At 34.4% G+C, this 20,444-nt stretch overlaps 3 protein-coding genes and 1 pseudogene across 5 annotated transcripts; 3 read left to right on the forward strand and 1 right to left on the reverse strand.

Moving 5' to 3' along the window:
- Positions 1-2,547: 2,547 nt before the first annotated feature.
- LOC145626482 (uncharacterized) lies at positions 2,548-5,834 on the forward strand. 2 transcript variants are annotated; one of them, XM_081678915.1, is made up of 2 exons: positions 2,548-4,338; positions 5,194-5,834. In XM_081678915.1, exon 1 carries the CDS (start codon positions 2,570-2,572, stop codon positions 4,325-4,327), a length of 1,758 nt encoding a protein of 585 aa, XP_081535041.1. In that variant the 5' UTR covers positions 2,548-2,569; the 3' UTR covers positions 4,328-4,338; positions 5,194-5,834. The 2 variants fall into 2 exon arrangements, with proteins under 2 accessions (XP_081535041.1, XP_081535042.1); XM_081678916.1 differs by having other exon boundaries at positions 5,606-5,834.
- A 4,797-nt stretch (positions 5,835-10,631) lies between these two features.
- LOC145627543 (uncharacterized) lies at positions 10,632-12,685 on the forward strand (annotated as a pseudogene).
- Positions 12,686-14,093: 1,408 nt separating this feature from the next.
- LOC145628745 (uncharacterized) lies at positions 14,094-16,268 on the forward strand. 2 transcript variants are annotated; one of them, XM_081681131.1, is made up of 4 exons: positions 14,094-14,425; positions 14,533-14,676; positions 15,443-15,518; positions 15,926-16,134. In XM_081681131.1, exons 1-4 carry the CDS (start codon positions 14,249-14,251, stop codon positions 15,934-15,936), a joined length of 408 nt encoding a protein of 135 aa, XP_081537257.1. In that variant the 5' UTR covers positions 14,094-14,248; the 3' UTR covers positions 15,937-16,134. The 2 variants fall into 2 exon arrangements, with proteins under 2 accessions (XP_081537257.1, XP_081537256.1); XM_081681130.1 differs by lacking the exon at positions 15,443-15,518 and having other exon boundaries at positions 14,146-14,425; positions 15,926-16,268.
- On the reverse strand, positions 16,253-19,913 carry LOC145628744 (calcium-dependent protein kinase SK5-like). Its single transcript, XM_081681129.1, has 7 exons — positions 19,364-19,913; positions 18,469-18,612; positions 18,025-18,177; positions 17,830-17,945; positions 17,150-17,317; positions 16,838-17,062; positions 16,253-16,709 (listed from the first exon to the last, which is right to left on the reverse strand). Exons 1-7 carry the CDS (start codon positions 19,911-19,913, stop codon positions 16,584-16,586), a joined length of 1,482 nt encoding a protein of 493 aa, XP_081537255.1. The 3' UTR covers positions 16,253-16,583.
- Between the last annotated feature and the right edge of the window lie 531 nt (positions 19,914-20,444).

A 20,444-nucleotide genomic window follows, 5' to 3' on the forward strand; every position in this document is an offset into this window, starting at 1 on the left:
CGGTAGAAAGAACAAAGTGACATTGATTTCCTCTTCATGGGTTGCTTCAACTTATGCAAGTAAGTTTAAGATTAACCCTTACATGAGATTGTGAGAAATTGTAGAGCACGTATGGTGTGATTGAGGAATAAAAATTTCATAAGAGCTAGAAAAAAGGGACATGCTTTAATTCTTGGTGAGTATAGAGAGCAATATGGGTTATTACATAGATATGCACTAGAGATTTTACGACCAAACTCTAACAACACGGTTATTTTGAAATTGAAAAACCAAGAATTTCAACGTGTGTACTTTTGTTTTGAAACACTGAGAAAGGGATTTCTTAATGGATGTAGACCATTTATTTCACCAGACGATTGTTTTTTGAAAGGTCCATTTGGTGGACAACTTTTAGTGGCTGTGGGGAGGGATGAAAACAACAAAATGTTTCCAATTGCATGGGCTATTGTGGAGGTTCAAAGTGGTGATAGTTGGGGTTGGTTTTTAGAATTATTATCTCAAGACTTAGGTAGAACTAGTGGCGCATGGTATACAACAATGTCAGATCAAGGTCTGATTCAAGCTGTTAGTGAGATATGGAATCAAGCAGAAGTTAGGTGTTGTGTTAGACACGTTTATTGTAATTTTAGGGATGTGTTTGGTGGGGGGTAGGAACTTAGGAAATGGTTCTGGTGAATTGCCAAAAGCACAACTGAAAATGTCTTCCAAGCAAACATTGAAGCATTTCGAAAAGTTTCAGAGGCTGTTGCAAATGATTCATTGGATAGAAACTACAAGAAATGGTGTAAAGCATTTTACACACCACAATCTTGTTGTGATAGCATCGACAATAATATGAGTGAGGTTTTCAATGCATGTATACTTAACTCTAGGCATAAGCCAATAATTACTATGCTGGAAGACATAAGAGAGAGTTTAATGGAGATTTTATTGAAAAGAAAGGAGATTTTATTGAAAAGAAAGAGTGTTTTATTTGTTCAAGAATTCAACAAAAATTGGAAGATAATAAGTTAAAGTCAAGGGGGTGGTCTGCATTTTGGGATGGAAGGTTTAAGTTTGGTGTGAGAGATGGGATAACTCAAACGAAATATGTCGTTGATCTAAGAGGTAGAACTTGCAGTTGCAATACATGGAAACTAAGTGGGATACCATGTAAACATGCAATTGCTGCCATTTGGAAGTCCGTGGAACATCCCGAACAGTATGTTGCAAGCTCTTTTAGTCTTTTACCGAACCTGAATATTTGAAGGCTTATGAGTTTCTTATGGAGCCTTTGAATGGACCTAATGAATGGCCAATTTCACAAGGTGAATCAATTTTAGCCCCTGGCCTCCATTAAAAAAGGTTAGAGGTAGACCACAAAAGAAAAAACAGATTGGAGAAGTTACTAGCAATGGTAAAATGAGGAAGACTGGCATGATTATGAAGCGTAGTGTATGTGGAGAGCAAGGGCATAACAAAAGAAGTTGTAGCTTCAGAGACGAATTACCAAGTTCAACTCAACCACTCACGCAACTTCAACAGAAAGGAAATAAACAAACACCCTTACAAACTGCTACTGGATCCTCTTTTTTTTTTTTTTTTTTTTTTTTTTGGATGTGTGTGTGTGTGTGTGAAATCTCAGTAAGTTCATATGCTTTTTTTCTTCCCCAACAATGAATTTAGGAGGCAAGCTGCTTACTATACTGATTATGGTGGAGAGCAAACTTTGCAGTCAACTACAATAATACATAACAATACCCAACAATCACAATCGACTCAAGGTAGCATTTCATCATCAAACCGTAGCTTCATTTCTCTGAATGACAGAAATTACATAACAACTCAAGCACTACAGGTATTATTTTCTTGTTTTTTTTGCTCCGCTCATATCAATTCGGTATGCAGTTCAAGTAAAATATATAGACTATATGCTAATTGATAATTTGTTCTCATAATGCAAGGATATGGCTAACAAAAATATTGGACCTTACAACCATAATCTCAATCAATGATATGAGAAGTTACATAATAAATCAAACTTGAGGTAAACCCATTGGCTCTGTATAATACTTTCATATATGCTATTGGTTTTTTTTTTTTAATCAAAATATTATTGCTATTAAAAATAATTCTCATTACTTATATACATTTTTAATTTTTTTTTTGCAGAAATGTTTACATTTTGAGGTTATCTAGTTACAATTACGCATTTTGGGCTCTGCATACTCTTAACATTTTGGAGTTTTCTTATGCAATGTATTTTTTTTGTAGAGCCAAAGACTAAATTTTATCTCTTTAACAATTGTAATTAACAAATTTAGGAGAATTTTTTATTAAGTGACCGGATTTTTGAATTCCGATGACGGGTAATCCCCGAACGATGAAAAGTGAAAGGCGAGTCCCCAAACGATGAAAAGTATGAAAGGTGAGTCCCCTAAAATGCATTTTACTCCTATTTTTCTTTTTAAATAAAAAAAAAAAAACAGTAAAATGCCATATTTATTTTTTTGGTAGGTGTAATATGACACATTTACAGAGTATTAATTTGTCTGAAGAAAAAAAAAAAAAAAAAAATTGTCTGAAGAATATGGGTTTCAGAGCTGCTGCTGCTTCTGCTTTTGTATCCTTCTCCCATGGCGGTATTTCTCTCTCTCCTTCTCATTTCTTCAAGTTTCCCCCCTTTCATTTTCATTTTCATTTTCATTTCCTAAATTATTCCCATCATTACCCTAATTATGCTCATACTTTTGATAATCGTGACTTGTTTCTTCAATCTATTACTGAACGATCAAAATTAGGGTTTCAAGACCTCAAATCCCCCCTTTCACTCTTCAAATTGAAACGCCTTGAACCTCATTCCACCATTATCTCTCTCTTCAGGCAGCTTGAATTGTTTGGTATTAAACCCGATATGCATTCTATTGGTATTCTTGCTAATTGCTACTGTCATTTGGGCAAAATTGATTTTGGCTTTTCTCTTCTCGCTAAAAGACTTAAGCTTGGTTATCCCCTTGATTCTGTCATTTTTAACACTTTAATTAACGGCTATATTCACTGTGATAAGCTGCCCCAAGCTGCTCATTTGTTGGATAAAATTGTCAAGCTTGGTTTCCAACCCGACTTAATTATGTATAGTACTATTGTCAAAGGCCTTTGTAGGATCGGCGACAATGCGTCTGCTCTCGCTTTTCTTAACAAAATGCAATCTAGATCTCATTTTAAGCCTGACATTGTTTTATACAGCACTATTATCGATAGTCTTTGTAAGGACAGGTTGTTACAACAGGCCCTGGACCTGTTCTCCTCTATGAAAACCGAGGGCATTAAACCCGATGTTGTCACTTATACCTCCTTGATTCGAGGCCTCTACAATTCCGGCTGTGGGGATGAGGCTCAGCGTGTGTTGACTGAGATGTTAGAGAGCAACATTGCACCAGATGTTCAGACCTACAACATGCTGGTTGACATGTTTTGTAAAGATGGCTGTGTTGATCAAGCTCTGTCCATTCTAAAGCACATGATTGAAAAAGGTGTGACTCCTGACATCATTACTTACAGTGCATTACTTGATGGTTATTGTTTGTGCGGTCAGATGGAGGATGCAGAGAACCTACTCGTTCTCATGGCCGAAAATGGTTGGGAGCCTAATCTTGTCAGTTTTAATACTATGATTAATGGATATTGCAAGGTTAAAAGCATTGACAAGGCCCTAAACATATTCTATGAGATGTTTCGGAGAGGGATAGCTCCTGATGTTGTTTCCTATAACACCCTTATTGATGGGCTGTGCAAAGCCAATAGAATCCCAAATGCACGTAAATTGTTCAAGGAAATGCTAGCTGCCGGAGTTACTCCAAATGTTGTCACCTATGCCTCCTTGCTTGACAGCCTTTGCAAAAGTGCGCAACTTGATGAGGCAGTGAAATTGCTTGAAGAAATGGAAGATAATGGTGTTAAGCCTGGAATTTCCATCTACAATATCCTGATGAACAACTTGTGTGAGGCTGGACAACTTGAAGATGCGGCAAATTTCTTCTCCGATCTCGTATCAAAGGGTCTGCAACCTGATATCATAACATACAATATATTGATCAAAGGTTTCTGCAAGAAAGGGCTTATGAGTGAAGTTCCTCAAGTGTTGAGGATAATGGAGGAAGATGGTTGCCCCCCTAATGATCGAACCTATACTACGATCATTAGAGGTTATATAATCAATAATGACTTGTCAAATGCTTTATACTATCGTGATCTTATGGTTGGAAAAGGATTTGAAGCTGATGCAGACACTTCCTCATTGTTTGTTGGTCTATTGTCTTCGAACAAGGACCTCACTCATCGTTGTTAGACCTTCAGAAGGTAATATTTTTGTGCTCCTAGTATTTTGTGCATAGAAGTAGTGTTTTTCTGTTATATATTTTTGTTGGGAGGGGGAGGTGAGGGGCGGGAAGGGCTTAACATATGGGGATAACAGACAAGTCTGACAAAAAATAAGTGGCTTTTTAAAAATTTGCAATTTATTTCTTTCTTATAAACAGAGCAGTTACAGGAAGAACAAGAAACTAGGATAGCATTCTTTACTTATCTGTGTTTATCTATAAAAAAAATGTGTGTTTCTTGAACTGTAGTGATGGAGTCGCAGTGAAATTAAACCTTAAAAAGTCATATGCATGGAGTACAATCAGGACTAATGTTTGATTTGATAACAAAGACTTTTATTACTTGGGGGTTTTATTCAGAGACAATAGGAGGTACTTCAGATCATAAATAGACTTATTGAATCAGCTATGACATAATTATGCAATGATATGTTATTGGTGCAGGTTTACTATTTTCATTATTTTCTTTTATAGTCCAGGCTTGGCTGTTGGTGCTTCATTCCCTTATAGTTAATTTTAGCTTTGCTTCTGACAATTTTCATGAACTCTGTAATCTTTGGCTTAGTATTTCTGACTAAAATTCTCCTTTTGCATGATCTTCCAAGAATATTAGGCTTAATGCTGCAATGCTGCATGTGAGTTGGTTTCCTTTGCAAATCATCTCTCCCTGTTTATTTGGTCTATCAGTGTAGTCTGCACATTTGTACAAATGATGAAGTGTAGATGTAATTTGGATGCACTGGCGTAGTGTCTTAACAAATCTAATTAAAAACGTCAATAATGTGCTTGCGTTGTAGTGTATTGTTTTATGTAGTATCACATGTCATGGCTGTAGGCAGGGCTGGATTGGATCACTGAACGTCTGAAAGTTGTTGGCTTCATTTCTTCGCTGGGGCAATATAGGTCTTTAGGGATCTGTAGGAAAAGTTTTGAGTTCGGGTTCTGGCTTTGAGTTGGGCTTTTTCTTGAGCTTGAAATAAGCTCCTTCGTGGGCACGATTAGAGTTATCTGAAACACTCTGTATTTTGTGTTGATTGGATTGAGTTAGTCATGACTCATGAGCTATAGTGAGTCAGACACCAAGTTGTTTGAGGTAGGCTTGTTTATCAAACAAGCTTAAAGTTTTTTGTTTTTTTTCCTTAATGAACAATTTATGAACCAGCTTCTTTGTTTGCATTATTCCGTGTTCATGAACATATGGACTCATTTGCGCATCTACTTATTTTTTTTACCTCATGCATTTGCAGATTCTATTAACACTTAAAGGGGAATTGCACATGAATTGAAGTCTTTCGATGTCAAATATAGTATATTATGTCAAATTTTTAGTTTTTGAGTTATTATATGAGGTATTATTTGTGTTGGGAGTTAAGTAGAATATGATTTAAGGAAGTAAAGTTAGTGGGTTTTGATGTTGATTATTTGCATTGTATGCTCAACAAATTTGATATACGGAGTATAATGTAGCTTTGTTTATTGAAATAGTTAAATGTTGAAGGTAATATGATAATTTTGATGCGACTTAGAAACTTTTAGTGCTAATTGATGTGAATTTAAGTAGAAGATGTTGATTTTTGGCACCTAATTATGCTGTAATATACGAGTATTAGGTAACTTTGGAGCTTGAAATTTGTGACAATGTGACTCTAAAAAATAAGGAGCGAACTTAGGTTGAATGTTAGACGAATTTTTTTCCACGAAGTTCTTTTAATAACTCAACTCCTCTATTGGATCAAATATTAAACTCCAGGGCCGTCTCCGGCAATTTGGTGGCCCTGTTCTAATTATAAAAATTGGGCCCTTAAATTTTTAAAGGACTATTTATAAAAGGTTTAAAATATTATTATTATAAAATGATTTATTTTTATTTTTTTTTCACAACAAGAATCATATTTCTAGATTGAGTCAATTCTTCAATTTTTTTTTGACGTTTTTCACAACCAAAATCATATTTCCTAATTTTTCAGAAATAAAAAAAAATTATGCATAAATTAAGATAACAAATATATATAGATAGATACAACCTGCTCTTTAATCAAGTAATCAACCTCTGCCCACTCCATATTCACCGAACAAGAACAGTTCGCCAGAATATTGAGTGCTTCCATTAACTTTTTTCCACCTTTTGAATCGAGTTAAAATTTATATTGCTTGATCTAGAAATTAGTATAAATTAATAAAATTTTGACCGTTAATATCTATTGAATCGTCATTGATTTTGATAAGAGTATGAATTGTTCTTCAATTTTGCCAAAAAAATAAAGAAAAAATTAAGTGAATTGGAGATAATTAGGCAAATTAGGCGTTTATGAGTGATAATTATTGAGTCAATTTAATTTTATTTTGAAAATCAAAAGACAAAAGAGATTGAATTTTGGATAGGAAGATTTTTTGGGTTTTGGTTTCAAAATGGAGGTTTTTACGAGGAAGAAGATGAATAGGCAAAGTAGTTTTTTTTTTTTTTTTTTTTTTTTTTTTTTTTTTTAAAAAAATTGTGGGCCCCTGATTTTTGGGGGCCCTGTTACGTGTGTGAGGAAAAACCTCTTTAAAGCCGGGCTTGTTAAACTCAATGTAGATAGAGAATACGAGAATTTCCTTTTCTTCTTGACGTAGCTTAGTGCTATTAGCGGATGGTCAAACTACATAACTTCTTTTTCATTACTTATGGAGTTACGGGATAGGAGAACTGGAAAACCCGATGATTTTATGTAGTTTTTTTAACCGAAAAATCGGATTTTTTTCATACCCTTTCTTTATGGGTTTGGTACATAATGGGTGGAATAAAATTATAACACTTTTTTGTGAAAAATCACCCACAATAAAAATAAATGGTGTAAAAAATCACCCACAATAAAATAAATGGTGTAAAAAACCACCCAAACTAAAAAATAATGTTGTAAAAAGCCACCCATTGTATTTTATAAAAATGAACATCATACTGTATAAAAATGAACATTTATTTTTTTAAAATAAACATCGTACTGCATGAAAATGAACATTTGATTATTGATAAATACAAAATTATTGCAAAATATGTTCATTTAGAAAATTTCATTTTTGTTATAGTAAATGTTCATTTTTGAACGAGGGACCAGCCAGAGTTAGTTGGGCTCGTGTCCAGCTATTATCATTGTAATAGTACTTCATGTTCTTTGAATTCATGGTTGGGCTGATTCCTTTTGTTATAAAGAAGGCAACAACAAACCAAGTTATCTCTCCGACTTGCTAAATGAGCATTGACTAGCTTTAATGATTTGGATTGGCTAGACTAATCACATGGTTTATTAAGAGCCAATTTGATAGTAACAATTTGAAAGAAGTCCTAAAGGACACTAATTTTCATTAATTGAAGTCATACGACATCTATAATTGACAATTAATAATAATGATGAAAACGAATTTAACAAAATCAAACAAGAATTAATCAGGAACGCTAAGAATCCAAATAAATAAATAAAACAATTCGACACATTTTCGATTCGTTGTCTCATACAACTTTTTGAGTGGATCCGTCATCGCTTCGCGATTTTGTGAAAAGGTAAATTCTTGTGCTGATTTCGTAACTCGAATCCGAGGCATAATTAATTGTAGCGCTAACCCGCACATCCAGAGATCAAATTAAACACAAATAAAACCTTATCTTTCGAAGGAGTCCGAAAAACCTGGTATCATTCATTGTTGGGATGATATGATTAAACTGTTTGGATATTATCTATAATTTCTAGGTTAGATAATGTCATTCATTGTTTGGATGATGTTATTCAATGTTTGGATGATATCATTCATTGATTCCATAATATGATTAGTTATCTGGGTGATAACCATTCATTGTTTGGATAATATGATTAATTATTTGGATGGTAATAACGTTCATTGTTTGGATGATATGTGTTTCTAGAAACAGAATACTCTTCGGTGTGTTAAGGTTAGGTGGTATCACGATGTCCTAGAATTTAAGTCCAGTTATTGTCCAAAAGTTAGAGAGCTCCACCTTGCATAGGTATGTCTGAGGGCTCCGCCTTGATGTTTGAGAGCTCTGCTTGCAAAATCGAGAAGGTTAGTTGCTACGGGGGTGTTATGACCCGAAAAAGCTATTCCGATGCTTAAGTCAGCGAATGTATTTTCTAGAGAAAGAAAGTAAAAAGAGTGCACTTAGAGAGAAAAAGTGGTGAGAGAAGGAGAGAGTATTTAGAAAATGTTTCCTATCATTAATGAATGATGAGCTATTTATAGTTGTACTACTTTTCAGGTGGCATACCTGTACTTGAGTGGACATATTAGGAGCAAATTCGTACTTTACAATGATCAATGATGGGTTGGATCATAGAGGGGTTTTTTTTTTTTTTGTCTTTTTATGTTTTTGGGCTTAGGACATGGACTAGGCCCAAACAATATGATAATTGTTTGGATAATATCTTTAATTTCTACATTGAATGATATAATTAATTATTTTGATTATATCTTTAATTTCTAGGTTGGATGAATTCCTATCCTTCATTGTTTGGATGATATTAATTGTTTGGATGATATATTTAATTGTTTGAATGATACATTTTGAACAATGTGGTTAATTGTTTGGATGGAATCTTTAAGTGGCTAAGTTGGATGATGATTTGATTAATTGGTTGAATGATATGGTTAATTGTCTAGATGATATAATTAACTAGTTGAAATTGCCCAGGTTAAATGTATGATTAATTGGTTGTACGTATGACATGGTCAATTGTTTGAATGATACTAGTATACTAAATCAATTACGTAACTATTTAGATGATATCATTATAATTGATTAATCATTTATAAATGTTGAATTGGACTTTCCTTAGCTTGTTGATTCACCCAATAACTTCTCTTATTGTAAAGAACATCACAGCTACGAATTGAAGGACAATAGGATATTGATACTATTGTCGTATTATGAATTTATGAGTTTACCAAATCTGAATATTTGAAGGTTTATGAGTTTCCTATGGAGCCTTTGAATGGACCTAATGAATGTCCAATTTCACAAGCTGAATCAATTTCAGCCCCTCCATTAAAAAAGGTTAGAGGTAGACCACAAAAGGCAAGGAAAAAACAGATTGGAGAAGTTACTAGCAATGGTAAAATGAGGAAGACTGACATGATTATGAAACGTAGTGTATGTGGAGAGCAAGGGCATAACAAAAGAAGTTGTAGCTTCAGAGACGAATTACCAAGTTCAACTCAACCACTCACGCAACTTCAACAGAAAGGAAATAAACAAACACCCTTACAAACTCCTACTGGATCCTTAGTAAGTGTTTTTGTGTGTGTGTGTGTGTTAAATCTCAGTAAGTTCATATGCTTGTTTTCTTCAAAAATCCACTCAATTATAAGCATATGTACAATATGTTGTATTAATGTCTTCCTTCCTAGATCAATGAATTTAGGAGGCAAGCTGCTTACTATACTGATTATGGTGGAGAGCAAACTTTGCAGTCAACTACAATAATACATAACAATACCCAACAATCACAATCGACTCAAGGTAGCATTTCATCATCAAACCGTAGCTTCATTCCTCTGAATGGCAGAAATTACATAACAACTCAAGCACTACAGGCATTATTTTCTTGTTTTTTTTTGCTCCACTCATGTCAATTCGGTATGAAGTTCAAGTAAAATATATAGACTTTATGCTAATTGATAATTTGTTCTCTTAATGCAAGGATATGGCTAACAAAAATATTGGACCTTACAACCATAATCTCAATCAATGATATGAGAAGTTACATAATAAATCAAACTTGAGGTAAACCCATTGGCATTGTACAATACTTTCGTATATGCTATTGGTTTTTTTTTTTTTTTTAATCAAAATATTATTGCTATTAAAAATAATTCTCATTACTCATATACATTTTTAATTATTTTTGCAGAAATGTTTAACATTTTGAGGTTATCTAGTTATAATTTACGCATTTTGGGCTCTGCATACTCTTAACATTTTGGAGTTTTCTTATGCAATGTATTTTTTTGTAGAGCCAAAGACTAAATTTTATCTCTTTAACAATTGTAATTAACAAATTTAGGAGAATTTTTTATTAAGTGACCGGATTAATAGTTGTAATCCCCGAACGATGAAAAGTGAAAGACGAGTCACCTAAAATGCATTTTACTCCTATTTTTCTTTTTAAATTAAAAAAAAATACAGTAAAATGCCATATTTATTTTTTTGGTAGGTGTAATATGACACATTTACAGAGTATTAATTTGTCTGAAGAAAAAAAAAAAAAAAATTGTCTGAAGAATATGGGTTTCAGAGCTGCTGCTGCTTCTGCTTCTGTATCCTTCTCCCATGGCGGTATTTCTCTCTCTCCTTCTCATTTCTTCAAGTTTTCCCCCTTTCAATTTCATTCCCGATATCATTCCCGTTATTTCCCTGATCATGTTCATACTTTTGATGGTCGTGACTTGTTTCTTCAATCTATTACTGAACGATCCAAATTAGGGTTTCAAGACCTCAAATCCCCCCTTTCTCTATTTAATCAAATGATTAGTTTGCGCCCTCTTCCTTCTGTTGTTTATTTCAATCAACTTTTCACCGCCATTTCCAAATTGAAACGCCTTGAATCTCATTCCACCATTATCTCTCTCTTCAGGCAGCTTGAATTGTATGGTATTAAACCCGATATGCATTCTATTGGTGTTCTTGCTAATTGCTACTGTCATTTGGGCAAAATTGATTTCGGATTCTCTCTCCTTGCTAAAAGACTTAAGCTTGGTTATCCTCTTAATTCTGTCATTTTTAATACCTTAATTAATGGTTATATCCACTCCGATAAGCTCCCCCAAGCTGCTCATTTGTTGAATCAAATTGTCAAGCTTGGTTTCCAACCCGACTTAATTATGTATAGTATTATTGTCAAAGGACTTTGTAGGATTGGCAACAATGCGTCTGCTCTCACTTTGCTTAACAAAATGCAATCTCAGTCTCATTTTAAGCCTGACATTGTCTTATTGATAGTCTTTGTAAGGACAGGTTGTTACAACAGGCCCTAGACCTGTTCTCCTCTATGAAAACCGAGGGCATTAAACCCGATGTTGTCACTTATAATTCCTTGATTCGAGGCCTCTACAATTCCGGCTGTGGGGATGAGGCTCAGCGTGTGTTGACTGAGATGTTAGAGAGCAACATTGCACCAGATGTTCAGACCTACAGCATGCTGGTTGACATGTTTTGTAAAGATGGTTGTGTTGATCAAGCTCAGTCCATTCTAAAGCACATGATTGAGATAAGTGTGACTCCTAACATCATTACTTATAATGCGTTACTGGATGGATATTGTTTGCGTGGTCAGATGGAAGATGCAGAGAACCTACTCGTTCTCATGGATGAAAATGGTTGGGAGCCTGACCTTTTCAGTTTCAGCACTATGATTAATGGATATTGCAAGGCTAAAAACATTGACAAGGCCCTTAACATTTTCCAAGAGATATTTCGGAAAGATATAACACCTAATGTTGTTACCTATAGCACTCTTATTGATGGACTGTGCAAAGCCAATAGAATCCCAAATGCACGTAAACTGTTCAAGGAAATGCTAGCTGCCGGAGTTACTCCAAATGTTGTCACCTATTCCTCCTTGCTTGACAGCCTTTGCAAAAGTGCGCAACTTGATGAGGCAGTGAAATTGCTTGAAGAAATGGAGGATAATGGTGTTAAGCCTGGAATTTCCATCTACAATATCCTGATGAACAACTTGTGTGAGGCTGGACAACTTGAAGATGCGGCAAATTTCTTCTCCGATCTCGTATCAAAGGGTCTGCAACCTTCTGTAAAAACATACAATATAATGATCAAAGGCTTCTGTAAGAAAGGGTTCCTGAGTAAAGTTGCTCAAGTGTTGAGGATTATGGAGGAAGATGGTTGCCCCCCTGATGATAGAACCTATAATACGATAATCAGAGGTTATATACTCAATAATGACTTGTCAAATGCTATATACTATAGTGATCTTATGGTTGGAAAAGGATTTGAAGCTGATGCAAACACTTTGTCATTGTTTGTTGGTCTATTGTCTTCTGATAACTTAAGTGCCTCAAACAAGGACTTGCTTCAGAAGTTTATTAATTACAATAAATTAATGTGACTGCATAGAATTTAGACCTTGATTAATGAATATTCAAGTGTTGTTCTTAATAGATTGATGTCTTCTCTAGTGTATTTTCGATGGGCACGTGATGCTAGTACCTCATTTATCTTGCTGTGACCTCCAGAGTGTAATTTGCTTCTTAAAGTAAGAAGTTGTTAAGCTATGCATTTTGTCTGTCCTAAGATTTAATGATCCTTTTCTTTTGTATTACTTATACTTTGTGACTTTGCTTAATGTAATTACTTTTTTTCTTTTTGCTAAACTTATTATGGTAACACCATAAATTCATAACTGGTCATATTTGTTGGTGTATAGCTTGCATTCGGCATGCCATTATGTTGTTTTGTTTACTCAGGATGAATCAGAATTGGATGAGCGACTTCTGCTGCAGTCATCACCTCTAAGTTGCTGCTACCCATATCAAATCTACTGGCTACTGCTATATCTTCGCTTTATTTTCTGTTCTTGGCAATGTATGTTGTAGGCTGTAATCTTGTAGCAGTCAATTTCCTTTTAGGTTCCTATGTTTATGTTTGTTGAACGCTTGAACTAATTTACAAAGAGGGTTTTCCTCCCTCTATGATGTAACATATGCTTTCCTTTGTGTTTTTATGAAAGTTTTGTTTACTTTATATGAAGTACAACATAATACAGTATACGGAGTGATATGCAATGCTGTGAGCCTCATCTACATAGTTGCTCTACTTGGTTCTTTAACACACATAGAACATACGGAACAAATTTATTTGCTACTTCTTCTGTCCCTAAATGTTTATTGACTTATTTCAAACAAAACAAATTAAAAGAATTTGTAATAGTAGTATTCCGTGTTAGTATGATTGCTTAGAGAAAACATAGGTTAATCTTTGTGATGACAAAAAATGAACATATAGAGAAGAAGATGATTTTGGTACAAAATCCACAACGTTATCCTGTTATCATCAGTGTAGGATCCGCTTTTAAGAAAAACTAAGTTAAATCCCGTACATTGTATGAATGTTGACTAATTATAATAAAAAATAATTATATTAAAAAATTGAAATGATTAGCCTGTTATTTAACGCATTACATATATATTAAAACAATAAAAAAATGTTAGAAAAAAATCTTTTTACATGTAATAATAGTAATAACGTGTAAGTTGATATTTTAGGAGGTTTACTTTAGATATTAAAAAAAAATAAAAATAAAAGGTAATGTGACCTATTTTTATATAGCAATGATTCTTTTTTAAAAAGTAATTTTGGCGGGATTTTTTTTAATAATACATTGTCAAGGGTCGCTTTAGATTCGCTTTTAGTAGTATGTAATTGATTGATTGATTGATTTACCATACTGTCATGTGATTAAAAAAATTGTACTCATAAATAAACTTTTATTTTCTCATTTAGTTGAGACAACCACTTAATAAAGGTAAATAAAAGCAAATAGTAGTTCCGTTTAATAATAGTAGTGGTTAACCGGTATTTAGTAGTACTCCGAACTACTCCCTTCGTCTTCTAATACTTGCCCGAATTCTAAGGACCATTATATCACAAAACAATAATACCACTACATATTTTTGTTTCCCTTTTTGGTAGTTAGACCGTTTGAGGAGGGTCGTATCGGATCGGAACCCCTCACGGGCTAACCCGACCTAGGACCTGGGTTAGCGGGACCTGCACAACTGTTTATCATCCTTTCCCCTTAATTTGTTTTTTAACACACATCGGTCCAGTTATTTCGGAATTCTGAGGCTGATAGCATCAAATTGAGGAGAGAAACTGAGAAATAATGGAGTTCGAGACGATTAAGAATTACTTGGAAAAACCAGGTAAAAAAGATGAACCTACAGAAATTCACAAACTTCCATTGAGATTTTTCGACGCTTTCATCGTTCATGGTCTTCGCATTGATCAAATCGAACATGGTCGTGTTCTCTGCTCCTTCAATGTTCCTCAACGTCTCCTGGTTCGTATTTCTTTCTTCAATTTTTATGATAAATTTTGCTTGATTTTGTAATTAGGGTTTTTTATTTGACCTGAATTGCCGAAATTGATTTGGGGATGAAATTGCAGAATACTGCGAATACTCTTCATGGTGGCGCAATTGCGTCTTTGGTGGATTTGGTTGGTTCGGCTGTTGTTTTCACTGTTGGAGCTCCGTCTACTGGTGTTTCTGTTGAGATCAATGTTTCCTACCTTGATGCTGCACTTCCTGATGTATGTTGATGGTATTTTTGAGGAAAATTCGTAATTTTGTTGGATTTTTATTGCTTAATTGATGTTGATAAGTTGAAATTTGTATGTGTTCTGTATTTTTTGATGTTTTTTGACATACTGAATTGTGGGAATGTTGGGGTTGAGCTTGTTGAAGTGATTTTATAATTTATGAAGATTGATTTACTGTTGAATTTTCTGAATTTAATGGTGATTTTAGTCCAATAAGGGTGCTCTTAACGCTTTAATTGTTTCTTGGATGATAAAATTTAGGAATTTTGAATTTTCGTGAATCGTCGGTGCTTGAAGTGATTCATCATTCAATGGAAGACTGAAAATCCCTTTTTATAAGTTATAATTATAGATAATACAATAGTGAATAAGATTTTTTCTTTCTGTTATTGTAGTCCATTGCTAGTAAGAAAGTTGAACCGTTTTGTTGGGTAAGCAAGCAAGGGATGAAGGGAGCCTCTGGTTACTTTTCTCTCTTGATCAGAAACAAAGTAGGCTAGGTACAACTTACTGATTGTAGGTTATGAAAGCTTGTATGTGGGGGGGTTGATTACTCAAGTTACTAAGAAGGGGTTACAGGTTAAGGAGTTTATTCTATGTCTTTTCGGGTGTTATAATATGATGGCTTCTACATAGATTTATTTACTTATTCTGTGTGGAAACCATTTGTCAAACTGATGTTTAATTAAGTACTCTTGATATGGTGTGTTGCTGGTCAGAGTGAAAATGAGATTTGTTACTTTTATCTTCCTTGTAGGTTTTGAGGGTCATGTGGCTGTTGCTTTGTTACCCGGATATAGAAAGAAAGCGATTATATGGATGTAGATTTGAGGGTTAGATATGAATCTTTTAAGTATCTAGAATTTAGATGTCATATATATCTTAGATTTTTGTATGTTGGGGCTTGGATGTTCCTGTCCAAGTAACCTAGTGGCATTGTTTACTTCTTCCATGCATTGATCAAACTATGAAAGATGTATCTTATTTTTTGCTGGCCTATGAGTATATGACTTGCTGCTTTCTTCTCATAATTTTGATAATGTTCAAAAAGTTTTTATATGTTAAGAGATATCACTCACATGCTCTGATGCTTGGAAAGTTATGATAGTCAGATTTTGATCTCACTTAGTTTTGGCTTTTATGCATTTCATATGTCTGTGCTATCTGATTTAATTTTTAAATTCAATGAATCCTAGTGATGTATTACTGATACATCTATGTTCAATTTTGATTTAATCAGGAAGAGATTGAAGTTGAAGGCAAGGCTCTACGCGTTGGGAAGTCCCTTGCTGTTATCAGTGTAGAATTAAGGAAGAAGGCAAGCGGAAAGATCATAGCTCAGGGACGGCACACCAAGTACCTTCCTGTATCCAGCAAATTGTAGCTCTTTATTGGGAATGTCCTTATTGTACTAGCTCTTTCTATGTATGTCATCTATTGCGAAATTAACATGTATGTACAGTACAATAAGATCATCTAGTATAATGATGCCCTCAAGTACTTTTATGTAACATTTGTTTTTATTAAGATTGATGCTCATTTGCACATATATGTTTAATATGAAGTCTTACATCCATTTTCTATATATATATATTTTTTCTCTGATCATTTCTTTTTTCAAGGCAACATGTACGGTCGTATTGAACAAATACTGTGTTCAAAGTTCAGATATCATGCAGACCGTTATTGGTGTGCAGTAACTCAGCTAGGTTTTCAGATTTCTGAACTCTATCAGATTCAGGACTGACAATAAAGTCGAATACAAAGACACTGTAAATGAAAGTGCAAAATTCAGACATCTTCAGGAGACTGAAAGATCCTATGGTTAGTTTCAGTCAATTTCTGTAATAATAAGAAGTAACTGCTAAAATCCAATGGTGCTAACTGCTAGATTTTGTCTATGAATCCTCAAGAAATTCAGCAGCATCTTCCCAATTTATAATGCTTCTCGTTGTTTTCCTCCCACCTTTTCCATTGCCCATCCTCATCATTGCAACAAATTCTGCATAATCTATTTGGCCATCCTGAAAGACATCAGTCTCATGTTAGTACTCAGGTAGTGCTGTTTTAAGCAGGGAAATACTTTAGCAATTGTGCAATATTGTCAAATTTTATATATCCATAAATTTTTGGTACTATAATAAATACTCACATTATCTTGATCAATCTCCTTGATCATTTCCTCTAGGTGATGATCATTGAGTCCAAGATCGATGCAGGCTTGCTGGAGTTCATCAATGGTTATATAACCACTGCCATCTTTGTCAAAGTATGCAAATGCAGATGCCAAATTCTCCTCTCTCTCCAACTTGTTCAGGTGCAGGGTTGCTGCGACAAATTCTCCGTAGTCTATTGTTCCATTGTCATCCACATCTGCCTGCCAATTGGTAACCCTTACTCAGTAGCCATTAATGAATATGTATGAGAATTATATATGCTTTCTTATGTAGTTAATTGCTCTTACTGCATGCATGAGATCCTCAATTTCAGATTCCTTTATCTTTGAGTCAACCCGTAGTAGGCCATCTTTTAGCTCATCAAATGTTATAGTTCCGCTTTTGTCTTTGTCTATCTTTTTAAATAGCTCCTTCAAACCACCAATCTCTTCTTCAGAGAGTCTCTCAGCTATGACCTGCAAAAGACATAATTATTCTCTCTAAACCTATGATGGTATGCTTGCACCAGAAAATTCAGTGGTTAAAAATTAGTATCTTCTAATTTAGAAATCTATTATAAATCCAAATCACTTAAGTCTTATGACCCATTTCCATATATCCTAAAAATTGGGGTTTGAATGCTATCTATAAGTCTATAACCCAAACCATTAACCTAAGATATCTGTTGTTAAAGGCACAGGGAGTACCATGACTCAGTAAAATATGCATAAACTAAAAAAAAGGTAGGCCTCGGACTATTAAGACATGATTTTTAGTAATGTAATATTAGATTGATATGACCTAAAACCAATTTAACCGACTTAATTGTCAGTGATGTATAAATGACCTGCAAGTACTGTAACTAAATCTTGCAACGTAGCAGCCCTCCCCATGATTTTCTAATGGAAAGTGGCACTTGGTTCTTGGGCTTAGTTTAGTATAAAGTACAGGAATCTTGAATTTTTTAACAGTATAGTTTGAGTTTTACCCGGCAGGCCATCTTCTTAAGCTTGTTCATGGCTGAAAAGTGCTTGAGGCGAGATAAAACAGCTGAATCAAGAGGCCTGTCAGGTACTTTTGTGTCATCAACTATCCACGGATGACCTGTTTGAAACAAACTCTATTACTTATTCATCCTTAATTATGCTACATCTTTAAAAGCTTGTTGGAAGAGATGTCTTACTTAGCACTTGATAAGCTGTGAACCTCTTTCTTGGATCTCTTTGAAGCATATTTCTTATTAAATCTTTGGCATCCTCTGAGATGCTTGGCCATGGTCGCGACTCAAAATCAAGCTTTCCTCTCAATATTTGCCTGAATATTCCTGCATCAGTTTCTGCATAACCACAATTAAAAGGGAGATTTAGCTGAAACAGTCTTGCACTAATTTATTGTGATACAGAAATAAGATCACTCTGGTTTTACAAGTTATTCCAGACTCTCTCCATACAAGATTTCTCCAAAAATGTGTATAAGCACAATTTAGCCAAAACGGAGAAAAATTTACAGATGTTGCAGTTATTTTTTTTTTTTTTTTTTTTTTTTTTTAAGTTTTTGGCCTCTTGCTGAATTGGCAACTTATCTTAGTAAACACTGTGGGATGCCCTAAATCAAGGCCTTTGTTTACCTGCCCAAAAAGGTGGAACTCCACTGAGTAAGATGTACAGTATAACACCTGCGCTCCAAACATCTGCTTCTGGGCCATATAGCTTGTTCAATACTTCTGGTGCAACATAGTAAGGACTCCCCACAACATCACTGAAAGTATCACCTTCAAAACACAAGAGAGTGCAAATAGTGTAGTATTAGACTACTAGTCAGAGGAATGTTTGGAAAACCCCCAGGAAGGGCAAAAGTTTTTAATCCCAGATGCAGAAGGTAGGTGTAGTTATGTCTCATATGGGTACTTAGGAGTGGTGGTATTCAATATGCTGTGTTGTGGTACCTGAAATGATTGCGGTGGTAATTTTGTTGGTTGTGAGGTACCAAAATTTTTCTGTCACTGATCTTATCCGTTTCCCGAGAAGGAAAACAGTATAAAACTAAATTTTAAACAGATTACGATATATTCAGTTAATGTGAACACAGAACAGAATGTGAAATAGTGCTAGTTTTATGCAACTTGCCTATTGGAACTTTGTTGAAGACATTATTTTATTTTTATATGTTAAGCACAATTTTTTACTTGGGACGTGCTTATAAGTTGGGAAACTCAAGAACATGTCTTAGAATTCAAACCAATACAATTCAAGCTTGATCTATGATGTATAGTCTTACCTTACCAATTTAGTTCCTTTCACTTTGATTTGATTTTTGATCTTTCTATGCTTAGGAAAACAGGGGGGAAAAACTGTGCATTGTTAAGTACTCTTTAAGTTGGTTGAAATCAAATTTGCAATTTTTCAAGCCCTTTGATTAACTCTGATACATTGTATTTTCTGGTCTAAAAAGTTTATTGCAGTTATCAACCTTCAGCAAAACAGCACAAAGAAGTAAAAATGCTAGGAAAGCTGCAAACACACCTGGCTGATAAAACACAGAAAGGCCGAAATCAGTAGCTTTAAGAGAAGAATCCTCTGCAGTACTTTCAAACAAGAAGTTCTCAGGCTTGAGATCTCTATGAATAACCCCCAATGAATGGCAAGCTTCAACAACACCAATGATAGTCTTCATCAACTTAGCAGCCCCTCTCTCGGTATATTGCCCTCTCTGAACGATTCGATCAAACAGTTCTCCACCTTCACACAACTCCATGACCAAATGAACATTAGTGGAGTCCTCATAAGTACCCTTAATGGTTACTACATTCGGGTGCTCGACTAAGTGGTGCATTATCTGAATCTCATTCCAAACATCGTCGCAATCTTCCCTACACAAAAGCTTCCTCTTGGGGATTGACTTACAAGCATATTTATCTCCTGTGGAGTTTTCTGTGCACAGGTATGTTGTTCCATATTGACCTTGGCCTAGTTTTTTGCCTAGGGTGTAAAGATCATTAACATTTTTGGTTTCGTAAGGAAGAATCGATGTCGGTTTCGAAAATTTTACCGAGTTGGTCTTGTTGAATGTCATGGTGGTTGTTCAGATATAGTGCTCTTTAGGAAAAAAAGATGTTAAACCCAGAAAAGGAAGGGTAGAAGAGAATAAGAGATTAGTACAGGTTTGAAATTATACTAGTCATATGTTTGAAGATTTTGTTAATAAACAACTTGATGCAGCAAGTTGGCCCAATGTCAGAAAGTGTTAGTGGAAGAACATATCTTATTGTATAAATTTGAATTGAATAAACTTTATGGTATATTTATTCAAGCAATTAATAATTAATTTTCATTTGGAATAAGAAGTGTGTTGATATGAACATGGACTGTTTCATCATACACTCTTTTACGTGGAATATTAAATGCAAGTCATGACCCATTCACGTGTCCACTAACCTTATTGATAACTTGCTATGAGCCTATTACTAGTTGGATAATTATAAAATGTGGACTTTTTTTTTTGGGAAAAAAATTAGGTTTTTCAAAAATTAGCTCTTTTATGTTAATTATTCACATTTCTAATTTTGTTGAGATCTATAATGTAATTTCTTTTTATAAAAATAAA

This window comes from Chenopodium album, chromosome 4, assembly GCF_948465745.1.
Source record: "Chenopodium album chromosome 4, dcCheAlbu1.1, whole genome shotgun sequence".
NCBI classification, from domain to species: Eukaryota; Viridiplantae; Streptophyta; class Magnoliopsida; order Caryophyllales; family Amaranthaceae; genus Chenopodium; species Chenopodium album.

What these genes read in the sequence shown, in the direction of transcription:
- LOC145626482 (XM_081678915.1), top strand. Translation starts at nt 2,570, where the DNA reads ATGGGTTTCAGAGCTGCTGCTGCTTCTGCTTTTGTATCCTTCTCCCAT.
- LOC145628745 (XM_081681130.1), top strand. Translation starts at nt 14,249, where the DNA reads ATGGAGTTCGAGACGATTAAGAATTACTTGGAAAAACCAGGTAAAAAA. An exon ending in ATGTTCCTCAACGTCTCCTG is followed by an intron (nt 14,426 to 14,532) that starts GTTCGTATTTCT and finishes ATGAAATTGCAG; the next exon opens with AATACTGCGAATACTCTTCA. An exon ending in TTGATGCTGCACTTCCTGAT is followed by an intron (nt 14,677 to 15,925) that starts GTATGTTGATGG and finishes TGATTTAATCAG; the next exon opens with GAAGAGATTGAAGTTGAAGG.
- LOC145628744 (XM_081681129.1), bottom strand. Translation starts at nt 19,913, where the DNA reads ATGACATTCAACAAGACCAACTCGGTAAAATTTTCGAAACCGACATCG. An exon ending in TTCTGTGTTTTATCAGCCAG is followed by an intron (nt 18,613 to 19,363) that starts GTGTGTTTGCAG and finishes TGTGTTTTGAAG; the next exon opens with GTGATACTTTCAGTGATGTT. An exon ending in AGGAGATTGATCAAGATAAT is followed by an intron (nt 16,710 to 16,837) that starts GTGAGTATTTAT and finishes GATGTCTTTCAG; the next exon opens with GATGGCCAAATAGATTATGC.